A 22,635-nucleotide genomic window follows, 5' to 3' on the forward strand; every position below is an offset into this window, starting at 1 on the left:
TGTTGGGCATAAGCTATGCTTTGTTGACAGTAAACAAAGAGGACAGTCTGTATATGGCTGATGTCACCAATGTATGATAGGCATAGAGCACAGAACATGAACTTGCAAGGAATTGTGGGTACTGGAAGTTATTTCAAAGTCTGGCCGAAATATACTTTTCCGCCTTCCACCTTCCCTTCCCTCCCTCCTGCTTTCCCTTTGCCTGGTCATGGGTGAACTGTAAGGACTCATTACTGCATGGCTGGCTAGTCTTTTCTTTCTCTGCTTGTTTTAATATCACAGTTTTTAAGAACCTAATAAATCTGCTGTATTTCTAAACTCGTACAAAAAAGAGCCACTGTTTTTGTTTTTTTTTTAATGAGAATCAGATTCTGAGGGTGGGAGCTTATGATTTCTATTTTGCCATTTGCCTTAAAAGTAAAATACTCCAGTGGTTTCCTGAAAATGCAAGGTTAAGACCACCTACCAAGTGCATTTTTTAGGCAAAAAAAAAAATCTATCAGAAGCTGCCTTCCTTCATTCCTTCCTCCCTTCCCTTTACTCTCCTTCCTTTCTCTCCCTCTCTGTCTCTCCCTCTCTCCCTCTGTCTCTCTCTCTCCCTCCCTCCCTCTCCCTCCCCCCCCTCTTTCTCCTTCTCTCCCTCCCTCTCTTTCTCTCAACAAGTTGAAAAAAAGTATGGTCTAAGGTGGGTCTTCTGTCACTCTGGATGTTACATAACATGGAAAGGAATCTTGAGGTGTCTGCACTGCCCACATTTAAAGTACTTAATGGTGCCACCTAGTGGCTTAAACACTATAAAATCATACCACTTTACTAATGCTTTGGGGGCAGAATTTAGGTGTCCTTTTTTTTTTTTTTTCTGCCTCCAGGGTTATCACTGGGGTTCAATGCCTGCACTGTGAATCCACTACTCCTGGATATCATTTTTTTTTTTTTACCATTTTTGTTGCCATTGTCATTATTGTCACTGTTGTTACTGCTGTTGTCGATGTTGGATAGGACAGAAAAAAATGGAGAGAGGAGGGGAAGACAGAGGGGGAGAGAAAGGTAGACACCTGCAGACCTGCTTCACCGCCTGTGAAGTGACCCCTTTTCAGGTGAGACAGGGGCTGGAACCGGGATCCTTATGCTGGTCCTTGCACTTCACACCAAGTGTACTTAACCCAGTAGGCTACCACCCAGCCCCCATGTGTCTTTTAAAAACCAGTTCTACTATAGAAGTTGTATGGAATAGCAAAAACAAAAGCTATATTAAACAGTTCTATACTGTATGCCTCCATTAAGGACTCCTAGATGTGACACTAGAACAGAAGAGAAAAAGGAATGTCTTAATAAGACTTCATAGGGACTTGGTAGCGCAGCGTAAGGACCAGCGTAAGGATCCTGGTTCAAGCCCCTGGCTTCCCACCTGCAGGAGAGTCACTTCACAGACAGTGAAGCAGGTCTGCAGGTGTCTGTCTTTCTCTCCCCCTCTCTGTCTTCCCTCCTCTCTCCATTTCTCTCTGTCCTATCCAACAATGATGACATCAATAACAACAACAATAATTATAACAATAAAACGACAGGGGCAACAGAAGGGAATAAATAAATATTAAAAAATCTTTAAAATAAAAAAAAGACTTCATAGAAAGTTAAAAAAAAACTTTTGTACACCAAAGGATGCTATCAAAAAAGTGAAAACATTAGCCACATAATGGGAGAACGAATTTTTAAATTACATATGTGATGGGATATAGTATCCAAATATATAAGTAGTGTTCAGATAGATTAAGAACTCTCATAACACAACACCAACACAAAGACAATGCAAAGCATACTGAGGAGACATTTCTCCAAAGGGGATGTGTAAAAGACTGAAAATAGGGGCAGAGGTAGATAGCATTACGGTTATGCAAAGAGAGTCTCAAGCCTGAGGCTCTGAAGTCCCAGGTTCAATCCCCTGCACCACCATAAACCAGAGCTGAACAATGCTCTGGTAAAAAAAAAAAAAAAGACTGAAAATAAATGTTGACAAGAATGTGGAAGAATTCTGTAATTCTAGTAAATAAATTACACTTATATAAACATGCTTATAATTACTATGCTTATAAATAAATTAAGGGGTCCAGAGAGAGCTCACCTCCTATTGCACCTGCACAAGTTTGAGCCCCAGTTCCACATGGCATTGAAAGAAGATCCAGGGAGTCGGGCGGTAGCACAGGTGGTTAAGCACAGGTTGCGCAAAGCTCATGGACCCGGCTCCCCACCTGCAGGGAAGTCGCTTCACAGGCGGTGAAGCAGGTCTGCAGGTGTCTATCTTTCTCCCCCCCTCTGTCTTCCTCTCCTCTCTTGATTTCTCTCTGTCCTATCCAACAATGACATCAATAACAACAACAATAAAACAACAAGGGCAACAAAAGGGAATAAATAAATATTAAAAATATATATTTTTTAAAGTTTGTTAAAAAAAGAAAGAAAGAAGATCCAGTGTGCTCACTCTGTCTCTACATATGTCTCTGTTGTTGTGTTTCTTTTTTCCCTCCAGGATTATCACTGGGGCTAAGTGCCAACACTACAAATCCACCATTCCTTGTGGCCATATTTCCCTTATTTATCTTTCCATCTTATTCGATAAGAGGAAGAAATTGAGAGAGGCGGGGGAGATAAGGCACCTGAAGATCTTCTTCACTGCTTGTATAGCATTCCTGCCGCATGTGGGGAGTGAAGCTCAAACCTGGGTCTTCACTTGGGTCCTTGCATGTACTCTGTGTGCTTAACTGAGTGCAGCACTGCCCAGATTCTCTATGCCTTTAATAAAAGAATTGAAAGAGTGGGAGTCGGGCGGCAGCACCGCGGATTAAGTGCACGTGACACAAAGCGCAAGGACCGGCGTAAGGATCCCGGTTTGAGCCCCTGGCTCCCCACCTGCAGGGGGGTCGCTTCACAGGCAGTAAAACAGGTCTGCAGATGTCTCTCTTTCTCCCTCTCTGTCTTCCCTCCTCTCTCCATGTCTCTCTGTCCTATTCAACAATGATGACATGAATAACAACAGCAATAACTGCAACAACAATAAAAAACGACAAGGGCAACAAACAGGAAAAAAATATTAAAAAAAAAAAAAGAATTGAAAAAGTCAGCCCAGGATCAACATGAGACCCTGGCACCACAAATATAAATTTTACAAAATAAATTATTTAAATGTAAGCATACATAAAGTATCAATATAAACCTGTCATGTATTGCTGCTGGTAATATAAAATAGTACAGTTGCTATGGAAAATGGTTTGGTAGTTTCCCAAATAGAATTACTATAGGGTCCAACAATTACACTACAGTATTTATATCCCTAGGAGAATTGAAAATAGATGTTCAGACCAAAACCTGTTTGTAACAGCAGTATCTGTAATAGCCCCAAAGTGAAAAAAGTCCAAATGTCCTATCACTGGAAGGTCAAATATGGTATCCCCATGCAGTGAAATGTTATTCAGCTATATGATGACATTAAGTACAACAGATTGGTGAACCTTATAAATATACCAAGTCATAGAGGGAGACAGACGGCCACTTCTTACATGATTCCATTTATATGCAATGCCCAGATGTACAGAGTAGGCAAGTCCATAGAGAAGAAGGTAGACTAGGAATTGCCAAAGACTGGGGCCAGGGTAGGGTGAGAATGACCACTAATGGGTGTGATATTTCTTGGAGGAGAGGGATTCACATGTTCTGAAATTAGATAATAGTATTTACTGTGAGTCACTACTACAAAGCCCCCCCCCCCTTTTTTCATTTATAAAAAGGAAACATTGACAAAACCATAGGATAAGAGGGGTACAACTCCACACAGTTCCCACTACCAGAACTCCGTATTCTATCCCCACCCTTCATAGCTTTCCTATTTTTTAACCCTCTGGGAGTATAGGCCCAAGGTCATTGTGGGATGCAGAATGTTGAAGGTCTGGCTTCTGTAATTGCTTCCCCGCTGAACATGGGCGTTGACTGGTCGGTCCATACTCCCAGTCTGCCTCTCTCTTTCCCTAGTGAGGTGGGTCTCTGGGGGAGCGGAGCTCCAGGACACATTGGTGGGGTTGTCTGTCCAGGAAAGTCTGGTTGGCATGAAGGTAGCATCTGGAACCTGGTGGCTGAAAAGAGAGTTAACATACAAAGCCAAACAAATTGTTGAACTATGTTGGACCTAAAGGCTGGAATAATGCAGATGACGAGTTGGGGGGGGGGGTCCTCCATTTTGTAGCTAGCTAGTAGGCATATTTTAGTTATATTCCAAAGGGCCTGTGGCTATACTAGTTTGTTGTGTTGTTTTTTTTTTTTCCTGAACCTGAAATCTGATATGCAGGTGTATCCAAGTTATTGTCTGGGGAGAAGATGTCATGGCTGGAAAAAGGACCAGAAAGCTGGATCAGGGGAGAGAGTAGCTCCCAAATATGGGAAAGGTATATAAATATTGTTGACTGTAAACCCCATCGATTTGATGTGGTCTGGGGCCCATATTCAGCTTAGGAGCCTATGTGACCTCTGCATCCCTGTAGATCCAAGCTCACTTTCTCTCCATTGTTACTGGTCATCTCTATCAGGAACAGTGAAATAGACCCCCTTGTGGGCTCCCCATAGGACCTTGCCCTCAACTTGGGTCAATAACGGTAGAGAATGTTCCATCCTCCAAAGGGGGGATGGACAACATACTCTATGCTCCACCTGAGGAAGATGGGTCAATACTGGGGCATCTTGGGATGTTCCTATTCATGACCACAAAGCCCTTTAAAATGGTTAAAATGATAACTTTTATGTTATGAGAATTTTACCTGATTTTTCATTAAACTTTCTGGGAGGGCCTGGGAGAGAACCAGCCTGCTAAAACATAGAACTTGAATGCTAGAGGCCCCAGAGTCTGCACAGGTTCAATCCCCTGGACCACTTTATGTCAGAGCTGAACTGTACTGTGGTCTTTTCTCTACGTCCCATTTCATTCAGAGTAAATAAATGAATCTTTTTAAAAGAAAATCTCTATTCATTCTGCTTTTTTTTTTTATTAAAATCATGTGATACATACTTTTCCATGTTTAAGATTCCTAGAGTTTTCTTACCTATTGTAGCTTAGTCATTTCTCAAATGTTTAGTACTTTTCTCTTTTTTCAATTTCAAAGAGTCCTGCTCTGTTCAAACAAGTAAGAGTGTTTTCCATAAAGCAAATATAAGAACCCAACTCTCTTGTCTTCAGTTTTTATCCTGTTCTCGTGTTGGGTTTTCCCTTTTTCAGTTGTTATTTACAAGAGTCAACATTAGCCCAAGTGACTGTAGTTCATATTCACCCTTAAGTAACAATCCGCACTGTTTCTTCCTTCATTATTAATAGGTTTAACTGAACTTACTTTGTAGACACTAGACATTATGTGTCAAAGTTTTATCATAATTTTCTTTTTCAAATTCCCTTTTATAGGCTCTTGATGGAAATGTGTATGATCACCTCAAGGATTATTTAATAGCCTTCAGCCGCACCGAGCTAGAAACATGCCAAGCTGTACAGAACACATTCCAGTTTTTATTAGAAACTTCCACTAAGGTAAGTTACCTTTGGTGCAAAATGTGATCTTACTCATTTTGAAATCCAAAATACTTTTGCAAACAAGCAAATTGAATGTACCAAAGACATTAGAAAATGCTTTGCGAGGAAGATTTCTGGGAAACGGTATTCCTTCCAACAAAGCTGGGGAGGGTGTGGCTTGCTCCCAGATAAACTGGCAAACAAAACAAACAGGGAAGTAGTGATATTTCCATTGCTTCTGGAAGAATAGTTTAAAGAAATGTGTCCTCTGCTCAAATTAATTTTGAATATGTGATTCATTTCATTCATATGGGAGAATGACAATGTTATCTGTCAAACAAAAATAAAGGGGCACCAAGATTAAGACATTTTATAAACAATAAAAATATTATACACTAATATATTTTATACATCACTTTATTAGGGAGGGGGATTTTGATTTACAAAACTGTTGTTGTCACAGATACACAGTTTGATGCCTCCCTGGGATAGCTGTCAACACACCACACTCCCCACCACTTTGTTATTTTCCTCTATCATCGGATGCTGGTTCCCCACCCCTCTTCCTTTCTTTCTCCCTTTCTTTCTTTACTGGTTTAGTAATGATTTACAATATTATAGGATAAGAGGGGTACAGTTCCATGCAGTTCCCACCACCAGAGTTCCATATTGCATCCCCTCCATTGGAAACTTTCCTGTTCTTTATCCCTCTGGGAGCATGGACCCAGGATCATTATGAGGTGCAGAAGGTGGAAGGTAATTGCTTCTCCACTGAACATGGGTGTTGGCAGGTTGATCCATTCTCCCAGCCTGTTTGTATCTTACCCTAGTGGGGCAGGGCTCTGGGGAGATGGGGTTCTAGAACACAACAGTGAGGTCGTCTGCCCAGGGAAGTCAGGTTGGCATCATGGTAGCCTCTGTAATTTGGTGGCTGAAAAGCATTAAGATATAAAGCAGGAAAAACAGTTGACTAGTCATGAACCTAAAGGTAAGAATATAGCAAATGAGATTTGGGGTCTCCCTTTTGGAAAAAATCTATAGATCTATTTTAGGTATAGTCAAGGGGCCCATGACTTTACTATTTTTGCCTGAGTCCGATAGCTAACATGCAGGTGGGCCAACGATATTATCTGGGGAGATGGTGTCAGGGTTGGAAATAGGACTAGAAAGGTAGATCAGGGCAGAGAGTAGCTCCCAGATATGGGAAGAGTATATAAATACCATTAACTATAAACCTCATTGATCTGATCTGGGCCCCATCTTCTGCACAAGAGCCTGTGTAACCACTGTATCCCTCTGTCTGAGCTCACAGTTCATGGTCATAGCTAGGAACATTCTAGGCTTCACTCATTGCAGGACCAGTCTTCCACAAGTGGCAGAGTATGTTAACCCAGTCTCCCTTCAGAGAGTGGGGCAGTCCCTACCATCATTGTTCCACATTAAGGGCAAGGTCCTGTAGAGGCCCACAAAGGGGTTTATGATGTTGTTCCTGATAGAGATGACCAGTGATGGTAGAGAGGAGGATTTGTTAGAGGTCTAGGACCATCATATCTATGTGAGAATCCCAGAATTCCCTGACAAGGGCCCTAAACTAATAATTTTAAACAGCCTTACTTTCTAGTAGCTATTACTCTTGGGTGGTAATTTTTTTTATTCAAAACTGTTGCAATCCACCAACTTTTCTGGCATGTCACATTGCATACAGAGAAAATAAATAATTTATTTTCTTTATTCCTATGATTAGTAAATATTTCCTGGTTGAATACATACACTCATAAAAACACATTAATTTCATAGCCATTATTGTGAATGATCTAGCTTCTCCCTTCTTAAGATTTTTTTTCACAACTGAAAGAGAAAGTCAGAACCCTGCTCCAGCATATGTGGTGCTAGGTGAGGCCTGGGGCATGCAGTTCCTGTAGTATGCTGATCCATCCCTAGGCCACTCGATTCTCTTTGGCAGGAAGAATGGGAACTGGATAAGATCGCAATAAATCATTTAGAAAGTATCTGGGTATCTAGCTTGCAAGACAACATTCAAAGAAAGGAAGTAAAAGGGACACAGACTTTTCTTCCAGAGTGCCTGCTCAAGTATTTATCTTTTTTTTTTTCTATTGCACCATAGTTCTAATTCTGTTTTTAAAGATTTAATTAGATCCCTGGAGAGATAGCTCAAATTGTTAGGGCACAGAACATGTATGTTCTGGTTCACTTTCTCCCTAATTCTCTGCTCTCAATAAATCACAGAGATGTAATGAAAGAAAAAAAAAAAAAGGCAGTCACTGTGGCATGTGCAATGCCAGACTGAACTCAGAACCTGATGTATGAAAGCCCTATGCTCTACTATTGAGCCACCCTCTCAACTACTCCAATTCTGTTTTTTTTTTTTAATTTATTTACTTTTCATTCATTCATTTTCTAGTAGAGAAAGAGAAGGCAGAGAATGAAAGAGACCACAGCACCAAAGCTTCCTTCAACGTGGCAGAAGCTGGGTTTGAGCTTAGATCACAGACATGGGGCAAAGCAGTGAGCTATCCAAGTGAACTATTTTTGCCTCTACAATTCTGTTTTTGTAAAAATTTGTAAAATACTAGGTTGGTTTGGAAATAGATCTCTAGTCTGGTGCTTTGAAATCCTGCTATTTTTCTTATTTATTCACAGAAATCAATAAAATATATAAAAGTAATAATGTACTCAGTGGTTATGTGTAAGCAAATACAGCAAAATTTTAATTGCTAGGTTTTTTTAAAAGATCTAGGTTGTAACTGTATGAGTGTTTCTGTAGAGTTCTATTTCATGTAATATATACACATTTCAGAATGTCTCATAAGAGGCTATTGGGGACTAAAAAAAGGTCTATAAAAACATCTTTATGGCTGGGAGATGGTTCACCTGGTAGAGTGCATACCTTACCATGCACAAGATGCTGGGCTCAAGCTCCTGCACCCGAAGAAGCTCTAGTCTTTCTGTCTTGTACTGCCTCTCTCTTTGCTTAAAATAAAAGAAAACTAGAATCTCACATGTATGGTCCTGGCACCACACCACAAAAACAACAAAGCAAACAAACAGACAAACAAAAAGACCATCTTGGATTTGAATTTATTTCTGAAATTGAGTGGTTGATTTTAGACTGAGCTTATTGATCCAGTCAGGTTTTCTGTTTCCTTTTTTTGACTTATTGCCACCAGGGTTATCGCTGGGGCTCTGTGCCTGCACGATTAACCTACCAGTCCTGGCAGCTATTTTTATTTCTTCTATCTTTTTGAGACAGATATAAATTGAGAGGAAAAGGGAAATAGAGGCAAAGAGAGACACATCTGCAGCACTGCTTCACCGTTCTGAAATTTTCTCCTTGCGATAGGGGCCAGGGGCTTGATCTCTACTGTTACCCACTGCACTGTGCGTGCTCTAGAAGTGTGCCACCACCCAGCCCATTTTCCTTGTTTGTTTGTTTTTGTTTATTATATTTTGATAACTTAAATTCTCCTGGACAGTTGTCCTTTTTATTTGTCAAACTTGGTAGCATAAATTTGCATGTGAATTTGTTTGCCTTTATAGTTTTCTCCCTGCTTCTTTCCAATGTTATTTGTGCTTTTTCCTACTTTGATCAGTCTATTTTAATAATAGAGCAAGAGAGAGAGACTAGACCAAAGCATCGCACTGGCATATATAATTTCATATAACAAATGTGGGGCCTCAGACATGCAAACCCTGTGTACTGCCACTGAGCCACCTCCAGGCTGCTGTCTGCTTTACTCATCTTTTCTAAGGGCCAGATTTGTTCTTCATGGGTATTTTTATTTTCCTTATTTCAGTCTTCATTTCTACTTTTTCACAACTTGTGTTTTAATCATTTACAGGCTTCCTTTTCTGCTAGGTCCCATATTTTCAGTCATTTAAAATATATTTATTTATTTGTTACTGGATAGAAACAGAGAAATTGAGAGGGGAGAGGGAAATAGAGGGGTAGAAAGACAACTGTAGCCTGCTTCACTACTCATAAAGCTTTCCTTCTGCAGGTGGGGACCAAGGACTTGAATCTGAGTTCTTGTGCACTGAAATATGAGGACTTAACCAGGTGTGCCACCAACTGGCCTCCTATTTTCAGTCTTCACTGTTTTCAAATAAATACATTTTTTTTATTTTTTTAATTTTTCTCCTTTTGCTGCCCTTGTTGTTTATTGTTCTCATTGTTATTATTGATGTTGTTATAGCTGTCGTTGTTGGATAGGACAGAGAGAAATGTAGAGAGGAGGGGAAGACAGAGAGGGGGAGAGAAAGATACACACCTGCAGACCTGCTTCACTGCCTGTGAAGCAAACCCCCAGAAGGTGGGGAGCTCAAACTAGGATCCTGATTCCGTTCGATGTGCTTTCCGCCATGTGCTCGTAACCCGCTGCTCCACTGCCCGCTCTCAAATAAATACATTTAAAGCTAAAATTTTTCTCTTACAACTTTACATTCTATTATGTAGCACTTTTTGTTTGTTTGTTTCTATGGTTTTTTTTTTTTCCTCCGTTGACTAATGGAATATTTAAAAGGGATTTTTTTTCCAGTTTCTATTCATTGAGAGTGTCTAGTAAGTATAACATTTTTATTTCTTAATTTTATTACAAATTATATTTTACTTACTTTTGGGGGGAGACCCATTGGAGCTATAGGAATATACAATTTTGCTACTCTGGACCAACTTTTTCGTGTATGTGTATAGACAGAGAGAAGGGAAGCAGAAAGACAGAGAAGGGGAGAGATACCATAGCACTAGTTTCCCTCAATGCCATAGTAATCCTGTATGATACGCTGGGGGGGGGGGGGGTTAGCTAGAATCTGAATGGCCTCATGGCAAAGCAAGCGCTCTGTGAAGTGAGCTATCTCACCAGGCCCTGGCAAAACTCCTTGAATGCTCTTTTTGTAAGTATAAGTTAAATTGGACGCACTCTCCTTAACTTATGAAGCAGGTAAAAATTGCTGGAATGCCAGGGAGATAGGACAGTGATTACACAAAAAAAGACTTTAACCACTGAAGCTCTGAGTCCCCAGGTTCATTCCTCAGCACCACCATAAGCCAAAGCTGAACAGTGATCTGATAAAAGAAGTAAATGTTACTGGAATTTCATACAACACTTAACAGTCTTCTAGCAGTTTTTTAAAAAATATTTATTTATTTATTCCCTTTTGTTGCCCTTCTTGTTTTTTTATTGTTGTAGTTATTATTGTTGTTATTGATGTCGTCATTGGTGGATAGGACAGAGAGAAATGGAGAGAGATGGGGAAGACAGAGATGGAGAGAGAAAGATAGACACCTGCAAACCTGCTTCACTGCCTGTGAAGCTACTCCCCTGCAGGTGGGGGGTATTCTAGCAGTTGTAACATATGCTCTGAGGTTGGTGATACCGTGCTCACTTTGTAAAGAGAAAGACTAGGGACGTTTATGTGACATATCTGAGGCCACAAGTTAACTCACAGTGCTGTCCATACTGTACTGGTTTACCACATTGAGAGATAAGCTGTGACGCGTGAGTAGCTTCTCCCCAGAGATGAGGAATACATGAGATGCTGCCATTGATTAGAGTGATGGTGGTAGTGATAAAAACTTAATAAGCATAGTATAGCCAGGACATGTGTCCTTCTGCTCCAGGAGCCAGCAAGCTCACACCTGCATGTCGCCTACCATATGTGTTTCTGTTATAAAGAATTCATTGTGCTGCTCTTGTTAGACTGCTCAGAGCAGCCCAGTGACCTGATAACCCAAAAAGTAGGTTGAAACTATGTAGGTTTCCATTTTCCATCATCATTTGTATTCTTGGTGGAGTGTGGGAAGCATCCATTCTTCCTGTTTGCAGATTGTTCCTGTGTATATTCTTAGACATGGAGGGGGTGGGGAGTAGTTTATACAGACACCCTGTATACAGAACAGTATCCTCATAGACTTTGATCCCCCCAAAGAAAATGAGTGGTTTTTTTTTTTTTTTGGATTGGCTTAATTATTCATGAAGCTTGCATTTCTCCTTAATATTTTATGACATGCTTTGTATATGTAACTGAACCAGATGCTGTCATGGCTATTTTTTCTAGGATAGTAACCCCAGAGGTATTTCTGGTACCTTATAGTTTGTGTGCTTGCTTGCTGTCTGTATAAAGAGACTCAAACCAATCAATAATATAATTACTTTTACTTACTATTTTTTTTACATGGTGCCGGAAATTAACCCAGGGCTTTGAGACTGTACAGCATCACCACTGAGTGGCTTCCCTAGGCCATTTATTCCTCCTTCTTTATCTTCGAGCAGGGAGGTAGGAGAGGCAGAGCGGAGAAACACCACAGCACAACGTGCTCCCTGAGTGCTGCTCACAGTGCTTCCACGTGGTGCCACATGAGCTATCTCCCAGCCACCATAGCTCTCTTTAAAAATTAAGAAAATGACAGTGTCATTCTGTCTCTTTGGCAATTCTGTCTCTTTGTTTGGTCTTCAATATTCTTAGTTTCCAGACTATAAATTCATCAAGATACTAAGTGTGTGTGTGTGTGTGTGTGTGTGTGTGTGTGTGTGTGTGTGTGTGTTTTCTCCCCTCATTCCTGCATTGAGCACTGGACCAGGTAGCCTCATTCATTAAATCATTGGTGAAAGAAACACAAGGGAACAATGGAGAGCTATGGTAGTATGTGAACATAAAATTCTGAATTTCCTTCCCTTTGTAATTCATCTCCTCAATGAATCCTTTGCCCAGGACTGCTAAAGTATAGCTGCAGAACTGCTTTAAACCTGTTGCTAATGGGGAGGACTTCATGAGTTTACATGTCACCTTTGCGAAGGGACCAAGCTCAGCTCTGCATCGTGCCAGTTTTAGTGCATGTTCTGCCAAAGTGAGCACTAAACTTTTTTTCCTCTGCTCACCCTCTGGTAGAGGTGCTAGTGGACTGTGTAATATACTACAAATGCAAGACAAGGGTGTACAGTGCAGCAGAGTTGAAAATGGTTTTGTGCACAATCAGATGTTGATTTCCACTCTTTCTCAGTTCATAATGCAGGAATTCTTTTCAGATGACTGTCTTTCCAAGCTATTTGTTTTACTACTTTCTGTACATGAACATTTATTTTTTATATAGGTTCCTTCTAGCTTGGCTTCTTGATATGCCTTAAGATTATATTTAGAATGTAGCCTCTTAGAAGTACTATGAAAATGCTATTTTGTGCTGTTTGTTGTGGGTGGGGCTCTCTGGCAGTGTAGGCAGTATCCTTCAGGAAGCAGATCTTAGTAGGACCTCAGTGTTTAGAGGTGGGAGAGACCTATGGGCTAGCACGCTGTGCTTCCTCACTAAAAAGCATAGTGTATTACATAATTATGGTCTTCTTTGTTGGCTTAAAATATTGCATACTGTTTAGTCCCAAAATCTGGGCTCATTTCTAAACTAATACTTTCCAGATTTAGTTTTCTGAGAAAATAGGACACTTGGGTAACAACCATTATCTAAAAAAGGGGGGGAAAGTATAATTATGATTTCTTTTGCTATAACTGTGTAATGCTGAATGAGTTCTAAAAACTAGGAAAAAATTCAAACTGTGAAGTGTAATGAATAGATTTTTTTAACCTGTGGAAGACTTAAAGATGTCTTATTTTCTTTTTAGGTGGTACGGGACTACAATCTTCAGTTATTTTTACAAGAGAATGCTGTATTTCACAAACCCCAGCCCTTCCAGTTCCAGCCTTGCGACAGTGATACTGTAAGGGAGTTTCAGGTTTTTAGTTTGCTTTTAAGCTGTGTGTGTTCTCAGCTAACTATCTTTTCAACATAAGGCAGGGGAAAAAATGAGTGTATCTCATTCATTTTATAGCAGAATTTAAGGATGTAGAAAAACTGATGTGTCATCCCCTTTTCTAAAATGTTACGGGCATGCCATGTTATGCAATTTTCTACTAAGCTGAGTTAAGTTATGACAGGTAAGAGAATTGAACTGAAATATCCAATAACATGTCGATTAAAATATTAAGTATGCTTTCTGTCTGTGAAATTCTTCACATATATACCCTTCCAGAGAAATCAGTGGTTAATTTTAAACAGAATAGAATCAACAAATATAATAGTTAATCTGTGTGTACAAATCTTTTGACTGCTCTTATAAAAATCATGCACCTTTTACAACTTCTGGCTTTCTTAAGACTGTGAAGTCATTAACAAAAATGCTAAGCTGGCAATTAGTTTTATTTTATTAAGGAGAGATAAAAATCAAAGCACCCCTCTGGCATATGTGATGCCAGGGATCAAACTTGGAACTTCAGACATGCAAATAAAATCCATGTTCTACCCCTGCCTGGTAGAGCCACCTCCCTGGCCACCCAAATTGACACTTTTTAAAAATGTAAACATCAACCATACATTTTTATCCTTGAGTTTAACCTATGAGAATGGCGTACTATAGTTGAACCTTTTATTTGATAACATAAAGTAGATGATTAACTTCCCTCAATGTAGACAAGCCAAAAGAGAGGTCAAACTACGTCTCTAAGGTCTTTTGATAATTTTAGAATCAAAGCCAGAGAAATGTTTGATGTCAGAGTTTAATAGAAATCCTGCTGGAAGTATTGAGTTGTTAGAAAAGTTATGATACATTGTGCATAGAAAAATACATAATGACTTTCCCAGTATCTCATTAGATGTCTCACATTCCTTACTAAATGTTCACTAACCTTGTTAGTGGCCTTCTAAAGAAGGTAGGAAGCCTTTTTTTCTACTCTCTTCTATATTATAACCATGGTCCATTATAACAGAGGCCTGTTTTTTGCTTAATGTTTCAGTGACACTGTCCTATAACTTGACTTCTTTGAAGCCTGCAAAGAATGAAGCAGAGCAGTAGCAGATGCACAAGAGAAATCTACCAGGCTTGCCTTAAAAAAGAATAGATGAGGTTATTATTTTATCTTTAGCCATTTCCTCAGGGAACAAAATAAAATAAAATAAAAATAGCAATGAGTCTCTATTCTGTTTTCCAAAAACCCAACTACAACCCAATATTCTTCTTTGATTCTAGACACTGTGCTAAATGTTCTTAGCTGTGTGTCCCTGTTTATCTTCAATTCTAACTTTCTGCTGTTTTCTGTCCTTGTGCAATCTTTACTGGGCAGAGTTTAAAAGCCGCCCCACTGGTGGATATTGAGCTCTCCCCTGTCAGTGCTCTGAGAATGACCATAGCTGAGGTATATGGGGGTCAAGGGTGGGAGGGACAGGGCTTGGGTGTGCATGTTAATGATGGGTGGGACCTGGAATTGGGATGAAAGTTTTTCTAAATACCCATGGGACCACTTGATGATTCACTGATACCTTCTCCTTACCCTCGTGAACTAGGGGTCTCCTTTCTTTTTTATATTAAAAAGTTCAACTTCTCATTTCTTCATCTTACCTGAAGCACTTTTGTTTTCTGCAGCAGAAGTGCTTGAAAGAACTTTAGAGCTAGGGGCTGGGTGGTGGCGTACCTGGTTGAGCGCACATGTTACAATGCGCAAGGACCCAGGTTCGAGCTCCAGTCCCCACCTGCAGGGGGAAAGCTTCACAAGTGGTGAAGCAGGGCTGCAGATGTTTCTCTGTCTCTCACCCTCTCTATCCCTCCCTTCCCTCTCCATTTCTGACTGTCTCTATCCAATAAATAAATAAATATAATAAAAAAATTAAAAAAAAAAGAACTTTAAAGCTAATCTGGTATTAATAAAAAGGGAGAAAGAGACTTGTGCAAAATCATGCACTAAATGAATGACGCATTACAATCTCGATTTGTAGTATCAGTGTTCTTTCCACATGCTCTCCTGTGCTCTAAAATAGTTAGCATTTGGGGAACAATTAAGGACTTTCTGAGAAAGAGGGAGAGGAGGAGAGAGAGACAGAGAAGAGACACGTTGAATAGAGACAGAGAAATGAAGTTTCACCACTTGTGAAGCTTCCCCCTGCAGGTGGGATCCAGGGACTTGAACCTGAGTCCGTGCACATTCTGACCTGCGCACTCTACCAGGGGCACCATCGCCTAGCCCCTAAATAGCATACTTTTATTTTTTTTTTAATCATCCCTATTGTCAGCCATTGGAAAAGTCTTTATGATAATCATTTTGAAAAAAAAAACTAAAATATGTTTTTGCATGAAATTATTGTTATGTTATAAAGTAAGTATTCTTACTATCCACAAAGAATAAAATTCCAAATAGCTTGTTTTACTCTGTGTAGATTAGTAGTGTTCTTCCCTGCAGCTTTTATCTCCAGTCTGTAATTTATCTAAGTTTTTTCTTGTGCTAATATTCTTCTGCAAATTGCTATATTACTATCTATGCCCCTTAAAATAATGTCTAAATTAACTTCAGTCATTATCAGACTTTTTCAGAGTCACATTTTACAGTGTTTTTCTATCATGTTGCTTGATGTTTAACTTTTAAAACCTTTTTTTTGTCTCCAGGGTTATCACTGGGGCTCGGTGCCTGCACCACGAATCCACTGCTCCTGGAGGCTATTTTTTCCCTTTTGTTGCCCTAGTTGTTTATCATTGTTGTTGTTGTTGTTGTTGTTGCTGTTGTTGCTATTGGATAGGACAGAGAGAAATGTAGAGATTGAGGGGAAGACAGAGAGGAGGAGAGTAAGATTGACATCTGCAGACCTGCTTCACTGCCTGTGAAGCAACCTCCCTGCAGGTGGGGAGCCGGGGCCTAAACCAGGATACTTATGCCAGTCTTGTGTGCTTTGTGCCATGTGCGCTTAACCTGCTGTGCTACTGCCCAGCCCCGTAACGTTCGAATCTTATATACAACTTCAAAAATAAAATAATGATCTTTAAAAAAAGGAATAGTGTGGTCCGGGAGGTGGTGCAGTGGCTAAGGCACTAGACTTGAACATGAGATCCCGAGTTCGTTCCCCGGCAGCACATGTACCAGAGTGATGGCTGGTTCTTTCCTCCTATCTTTCTCATAAATAAATAAGTAAATTCTTTTTTAAAAAAAGGAACAGTAACATGTATAAATCTGGTAGTATAAACTACTATGCAATCATTTATACACGTTACTATTCTTTTATTATGTTTCAAATGAATTTTCTTTTTTTTTTTTTTTTCCTCCTCCAGGGTTATTGCTGGGCTCTGTGCCTGCACCATGAATCCACCGCTCCTGGAGGCCATTTTTTCCCCCTTTTGTTGCCCTTGTTGTAGCTTCGTTGTGGCTATTATTATTGCCCTTGTTGACACAATTCGTTGTTGGATAGGACAGAGAGAAATGGAGAGAGGAGGGGAAGACAGAGAAGGGGAGAGAAAGATAGACACTTGCAGACCTGCTTCACCGCCTGTGAAGCGACTCCCCTGCAGGTGGGGAGCCGGGGGCTCGAACCGGGATCCTGACGCCGGTCCCTGCGCTTTGCGCCACATGCGCTTAACCCTCTGCGCCACATGCGCTTAACCCTCTGCGCCACCGCCCGACCCCCCAAATGAATTTTCTTAATGCAGTGCTAGGGGGGAAAAACTGAGGACCTCATACATGTGTGATAAGACTGAGCTGCCCTCTCGTCAGCCCAATTTTTATTCAGTATTTTTAGAAGCAACCAGGAGAGTGGAATGGAGGGCCCCTAAAGCATATTCACCATTGGTGGCAGGTCATCCAGTTTTGTCCTCAATGCTGTTTATGGTGCTCCCATGTAGTGCTGGGCCTCATGCACTCTACCACAGAGTCACCTCCCAGCCCTCAAATGCATTTTTATTTATTTTGTTTTATTAGTATTTATTTATTCACTAACAGAAGAGAGTGGGAAGGGAGAGCCAAAGCATCACTCTGGCATGTGAAGCCAGGGATCAAACTTGGAACTCCATTCATGCAAGTCTAATATTTCACCTGCTGTATGATCTCTCAGGCTATTCAAATTCATCCTCTCTCTCTCTCTCTCTCTCTCTCTCTCTCTCTCTCACACACACACACACACACACACACACACACACACACACACACACACATTTTATTGCCACCAAGGTTATTGCTGGGCTCAGTTCCTACACAACAAATGCACTGCTTTTGGTAGCCATCCTCCCCCTTTTTTTTTCTTTTGATAGGACAGAGAGAAAATGAGGTGGGGTAGATAGAAAAGGAGAGAGCCAGAGAGACACCTGCAGTACTTGCTCGTGAAGCTTCCCCCATGCAGGTAGGGAGCAAGGGCTGACACCCCAGTCCTTGAGCATGGTAGCAGGTGTGCTTAAACAGGTGTGCCGCTGTCTGAACCATCTCAAATACATTTTTAAGGTTCTAGGAAGTTTATTAAAGTAAACAAATTAAGAAATATTCACCAAGAGAAGGGTGGGCAGTAAAGAGGTGCCATCTGCCTCTAAGCTCAGACAGAAGGAGGACATGTCAGCAAAGAGAGTGCCAGTGGCCTCCAAGTGCACTTTATAGGTAAAGGAGGAAGGTTAAATGAAGAGGAGAGATGCTCATATATGAGACTCTGTGTTCAGTCCTAAGCAACCCCTCAAAAAATAAGCTAGAGAGTAAGTTAATCAGATTTTAAAAAATATTTTATTTGTTTAAAAAATTATTTTTATTTATTGGCTAGAGACAGCCAAAAATAGAGAGAGGGTAGGTGGAGCAAGAAAGAGTCACCTGTAGCACTACTTCAACACGTGCAAAGGCTTTCCCCCTGCAAGTGGGAGCCAGGGGCTTAAACCCAGATCCTAGCACATTGTCACATGTGTGCTCAACCAGGTTGGCCACCACCTGGTCTCTAAAGATTTTATATATTAATGAGAAAGAAAGAGAGAGAGACAGAATCAGACATCACTCTGGTACATGTGCTACCAGGAGTTGAACTCAGGACCACTTGCTTTAGAGTCAAATGTTTTATCCATTGTACCACCTTCCAGACTACTTAGTCAGATTTTTTTTTTTTTTTTTTTTTTTTTTAAGTAGTCACTATCAGTTCTTGCTTCTGGACTGAGCCACTGCTGAGATAACAGTCTTCACTAGATCCTGATCGACTTTGACGACGGAGACATTGGGACATTCCTCACTGTGTTCTTTTACACACTGGACTTCCTCTCTGATGTTCTCATCGACCTAGACTTGTGCTACAGTACTTTCACATGTCTGTCCACACCTCAGATTACATGAAAAGGATAAATTAACCTAATTTTCATTATGTTTTATTGTGTGTGATTCATTAGTCAGGAGATTCTGAAATCACATCTCCCAGCTGATGGCACTCGTGTGTTCCGCTAACTGGACCCTCTTTTCTGAGTCAATGTATTGAGGTCAGGGAGAGGGGAGTTTTGTCTTCCCCAGCTTTTTTCTTTTCTTTCTTTTCTTATTGTCACCTGGAATTCACTGCTTTGAGCCAGATTTTTCGGAGAGACAGAAAGAGAAAGACATACCAGCACATGAGCTTCTCCCAACATGTGGTGGCCAGGCCTGAGTCACACATGACAAAGCAGTCACACTACCCACACAAGCTATTTTGTACTATGAGAACTTGGAAAAGTTAGCTTTCTAAGATCTTCCCATTCTAAAACTTCACTTCTTTTTGTACTAAAGTCTTCTTGGTTAATTTTTAAAATTTCTTTATTGTTTTGAATGTAAAATTAATGTTTTACATTCAACAGTAAATACAATAGTTTGTACATGCATAACATTTCCCAGTTTTCCATATAATAGTACAACCCCCACTAGGTCCTCTGTCATCCTTCTTGGATCTGTATTCTCCCCACCCACCCCAGAGTCTTTTACTTTGGTGCAATACCTTCTTGGTTAATTTAAGAAATTATTCCCTTTTAATTTTTGCTATTTTGATGAAAATGGTTTTATCTGTGTTCTTAGAATTTTGAGAAAAGTTAGGTGGTATAGTAGGTAAAAGTTCTGATTCTGGAATCAGTCTTGTATATTCAAAGTTGTAACATTTTAATACTTGCCAAACAGTAGAAATTTTACTTAACCTTCCTGGGCCTCAGTTTCCTTTTCAAGAAAATGTATCATCTATCTCATAAGGTTGTTATAAAAATCATATGAAGCACTTTCCACGGTCCCTTGAAGAATAGGCATTAATATCTTCTTTATTTAGATTTTATAGTTTATTCTTGATGAAATATAATTATAGCATTTGGGGGCTAGAGAAAACCTTAGTGATCAGTTGATCTAGCTGCCTTGTCTTTCACATGACATGAAAGCCCAGAGGAAGGCCAAAATCACCTTTGAAGTTTGCCTGTAAGCTGGTAATGAATCTGTAGCTGAATTCAACCTGGTATCTTCAGAGCTAGAGAACTTTTTAAAAAAATATTTATTTTATTTATTTATTCCCTTTTGTTGCCCTTGTTGTTTTATTGTTGTAGTTATTATTGTTGTCATTGTTGTTGGATAAGTCAGAGATAAATGGAGAGAGGAGGGGGAAGACAGAGGGAGAGAAAGATAGACACCTGCAGACCTGCTTCACCACCTGTGAAGCGACTCCCCTGCAGGTGGGAAGCCAGGGCTTGAACCGGGATCCTTACTCTGGTCCTTGTGCTTTGCGCCACCTGCGCTTAACCCACTGCGCTACAGCCTGATTCCCGCTAGAGAACTTTTATTGCCATTGTTATTCTCTACACTTCTAGCTCATGATTCTTTAACTCCATTGAAACCCTCTGTTTGTTTTCATTTTTATCTGTGCAACTATTTTGGTGTCAAGATTGTTAGATGTGAATGTTTCCTTTCCTCTTTGCTTACTTTAGCTAGCTTCCTTCACACCCAGAATGGGTCAACCCACAGTATTATCGATGAAGCTTCCCTATTCAGCAGTGTTAGCCAAAAAGTGGTCATCCATGATTTCATGTCAGTCTATTGTTGATCTGCTGTGACATGAGTCATTGCTTCCCACAGTCATGGAGCCTGCCTCGTGCTGAGACCCTCTGGCTCACCTACAAAACGGTACTGATTTCAGTAAGAATAATGATACTTTCCTGTTTTCTCTTGTGTTATAGAGTCGGCAGTTAGAATCAGAAACTGGGACCACAGAGGAGCACAGTCTAAACAAGGAGGCCCGGAAATGGGCCACACGGGTAGCCCGCGAGCACAAGAATATTGTTCACCAACAACGGGTACGTGCGCTGGAGAGTCTCAGCCTATATTTAGCTTAAGCCAAATGTTATGTGGGTTTAAGGAACTGAGGTTGATTAATGTAAGAAATACCCTCTGTAATTTTTTTCTAGAGTTTCTCAGCACTTAAGCAGGATATTCTCAGCTATCTACATAGCTTGGAAATTCCTAAAACTCTCTAGCAAAATTGTATTAAGTGATTTGTTTACAAAAGAATTGCCTGCCAGGCTGCTGTTAGTGAGGTATAGTCTTTCAAGCAAAAGAAGAAGTGTGTATATGTTGAATTAGACTTTTTATTCCCAAGATCACATTTTTGAAGATACAGTTGTTGGTTCTATATAGCAATGTATCTTAAAAATCCAATTCTAAGCCTAAAGAAATTATTTAAGGAGTGGTAATTTTTTTCTGATTTCCACTTTATTCTTTCTTTACTTTCACACCCAACTTCTTTAGAGAATTATCCATATTTGGTCTCTGTGTCTCCTGACTTCCCCCTTATTTGTTAGTCCATCGCGTTTGGACTTCGTTTTCTTTCCCTTCCCCTGTAACACTTCATAGAATCTGCCTTTGTCAAAACCACCAGTGCTGTCTGTGTTGCTAAGGCCAAAAACACCTGACTTCTTCTCTGACTTAGCCTGTTGCCAGTTTCATCTGACAGCTCACTTCATCTTGAAACATTCTCTTGTCATCTACAACTTAACATTGCCCTAGATTTTCTGTCACTCTATGATCCCTCGATTCTTTGAGAGGGTCTCCTTTCTCTGTCTCACATTTAAATATTAAAATTCTTTGATTTTTTTTTTTTTAGGCTATCTTCTTTTTTTTTTTTCCCTCCAGGGTTATTGCTGGGCTCGGTGCCTGCACCATGAATCCACCGCTCCTGGAGGCCATTTTTTCCCCCTATTGTTGCCCTTCTTGTTGTAGCCTCGTTGTGGTTATTATTATTACCATTGTTGATGTTATTCATTGTTGGATAGGACAGAGAGAAATGGAGAGAGGAACGGGAGTCGGGCGGTAGCGCAGCGGGTTAAGCGCATGTGGCGCAATGCTCAAGGACTGGCATAAGGATCCCGGTTCGAGCCCCCGGCTCCCCACCTGCAGGGGAGTCGCTTCACAGGCGGTGAAGCAGGTCTGCAGGTGTCTGTCTGTCTCTCCCCCTCTCTGTCTTCCTCTCCTCTCTCCATTTCTCTCTGTACTATCTAAATAACAACAACAAGGGCAACAAAAGGGAAAATAAATAAATATATATATTTTAAAAAATTAAATAAAAAAAAAGAAATGGAGAGAGGAGGGGAAGACAGAGAGGGGGAGAGAAAGATAGACACCTGCAGACCTGCTTCACCGCCTGTGAAGCGACTCCCCTGCAGGTGGGGAGCCGGGGGCTCGAACCGGGATCCTTACGCCGGTCCTTGCGCTTTGCGCCACCTGCGCTTAACCCGCTGCGCCACCGCCTGACCCCCAAGCTATCTTCTTTTTATTATGGGCAGTCCCAGCCACTGCTATGCTTTAACTTACCAGCATAGCATAAATTAACCTATCCAACACTGGGCATGTCTGCTGTGGATACATGAGTCCTCCACTCTGCCTTGACATCTTTTCACTGCCCTGATAACTTGCATTCAGTGTCCCATTTACCTAATGCTGTATCCCAAACTACTTTAAACTTATTGCCACAAAATGGTCATTTTTGTAATATTTTATTTTACAGCTGTGGAAACTAGATAGGCTCAGAATGGAAGTTCTCGTTTGAGTCTTTTATGTGGTTGCAGTCACATGATTACAGGTGCTAGAGATTCTCCATTGAATCTCATCTGGTGCTTGGACCTGGAAGACTTAAACATGTAGGAAGCAGCATAGCTTGGCATTTTTGTCTTTCTGACCTCTCCATATGGCACCAGACTGGTGAAAATTGTGCAAACCCCCCCCACACACACACACAGACACACACAGAGAAGAGATTTTTTTAATTAGAAAAATTAAAGTCAAAATCATTAGATAATCTTTATATATCATGTTGAAAAAGAAAATCC

The 22,635-nt window shown here is 40.5% G+C and overlaps 1 protein-coding gene across 2 annotated transcripts in view; it reads left to right on the forward strand.

Moving 5' to 3' along the window:
* Positions 1-22,635, forward strand: part of FCHSD2 (FCH and double SH3 domains 2) — a 210,808-nt gene that overhangs the window by 147,629 nt on the left and 40,544 nt on the right. For both annotated transcript variants that reach the window (XM_060176858.1, XM_007527489.3), the window contains 3 exons: positions 5,435-5,557; positions 13,168-13,263; positions 20,491-20,607. In XM_060176858.1, coding sequence (XP_060032841.1) covers positions 5,435-5,557; positions 13,168-13,263; positions 20,491-20,607 — 336 coding nt within the window. The remainder of the gene's footprint in view (positions 1-5,434; positions 5,558-13,167; positions 13,264-20,490; positions 20,608-22,635) is intronic.

This window comes from Erinaceus europaeus, chromosome 17 (assembly GCF_950295315.1).
Source record: "Erinaceus europaeus chromosome 17, mEriEur2.1, whole genome shotgun sequence".
Lineage (NCBI taxonomy): Eukaryota > Metazoa > Chordata > Mammalia > Eulipotyphla > Erinaceidae > Erinaceus > Erinaceus europaeus.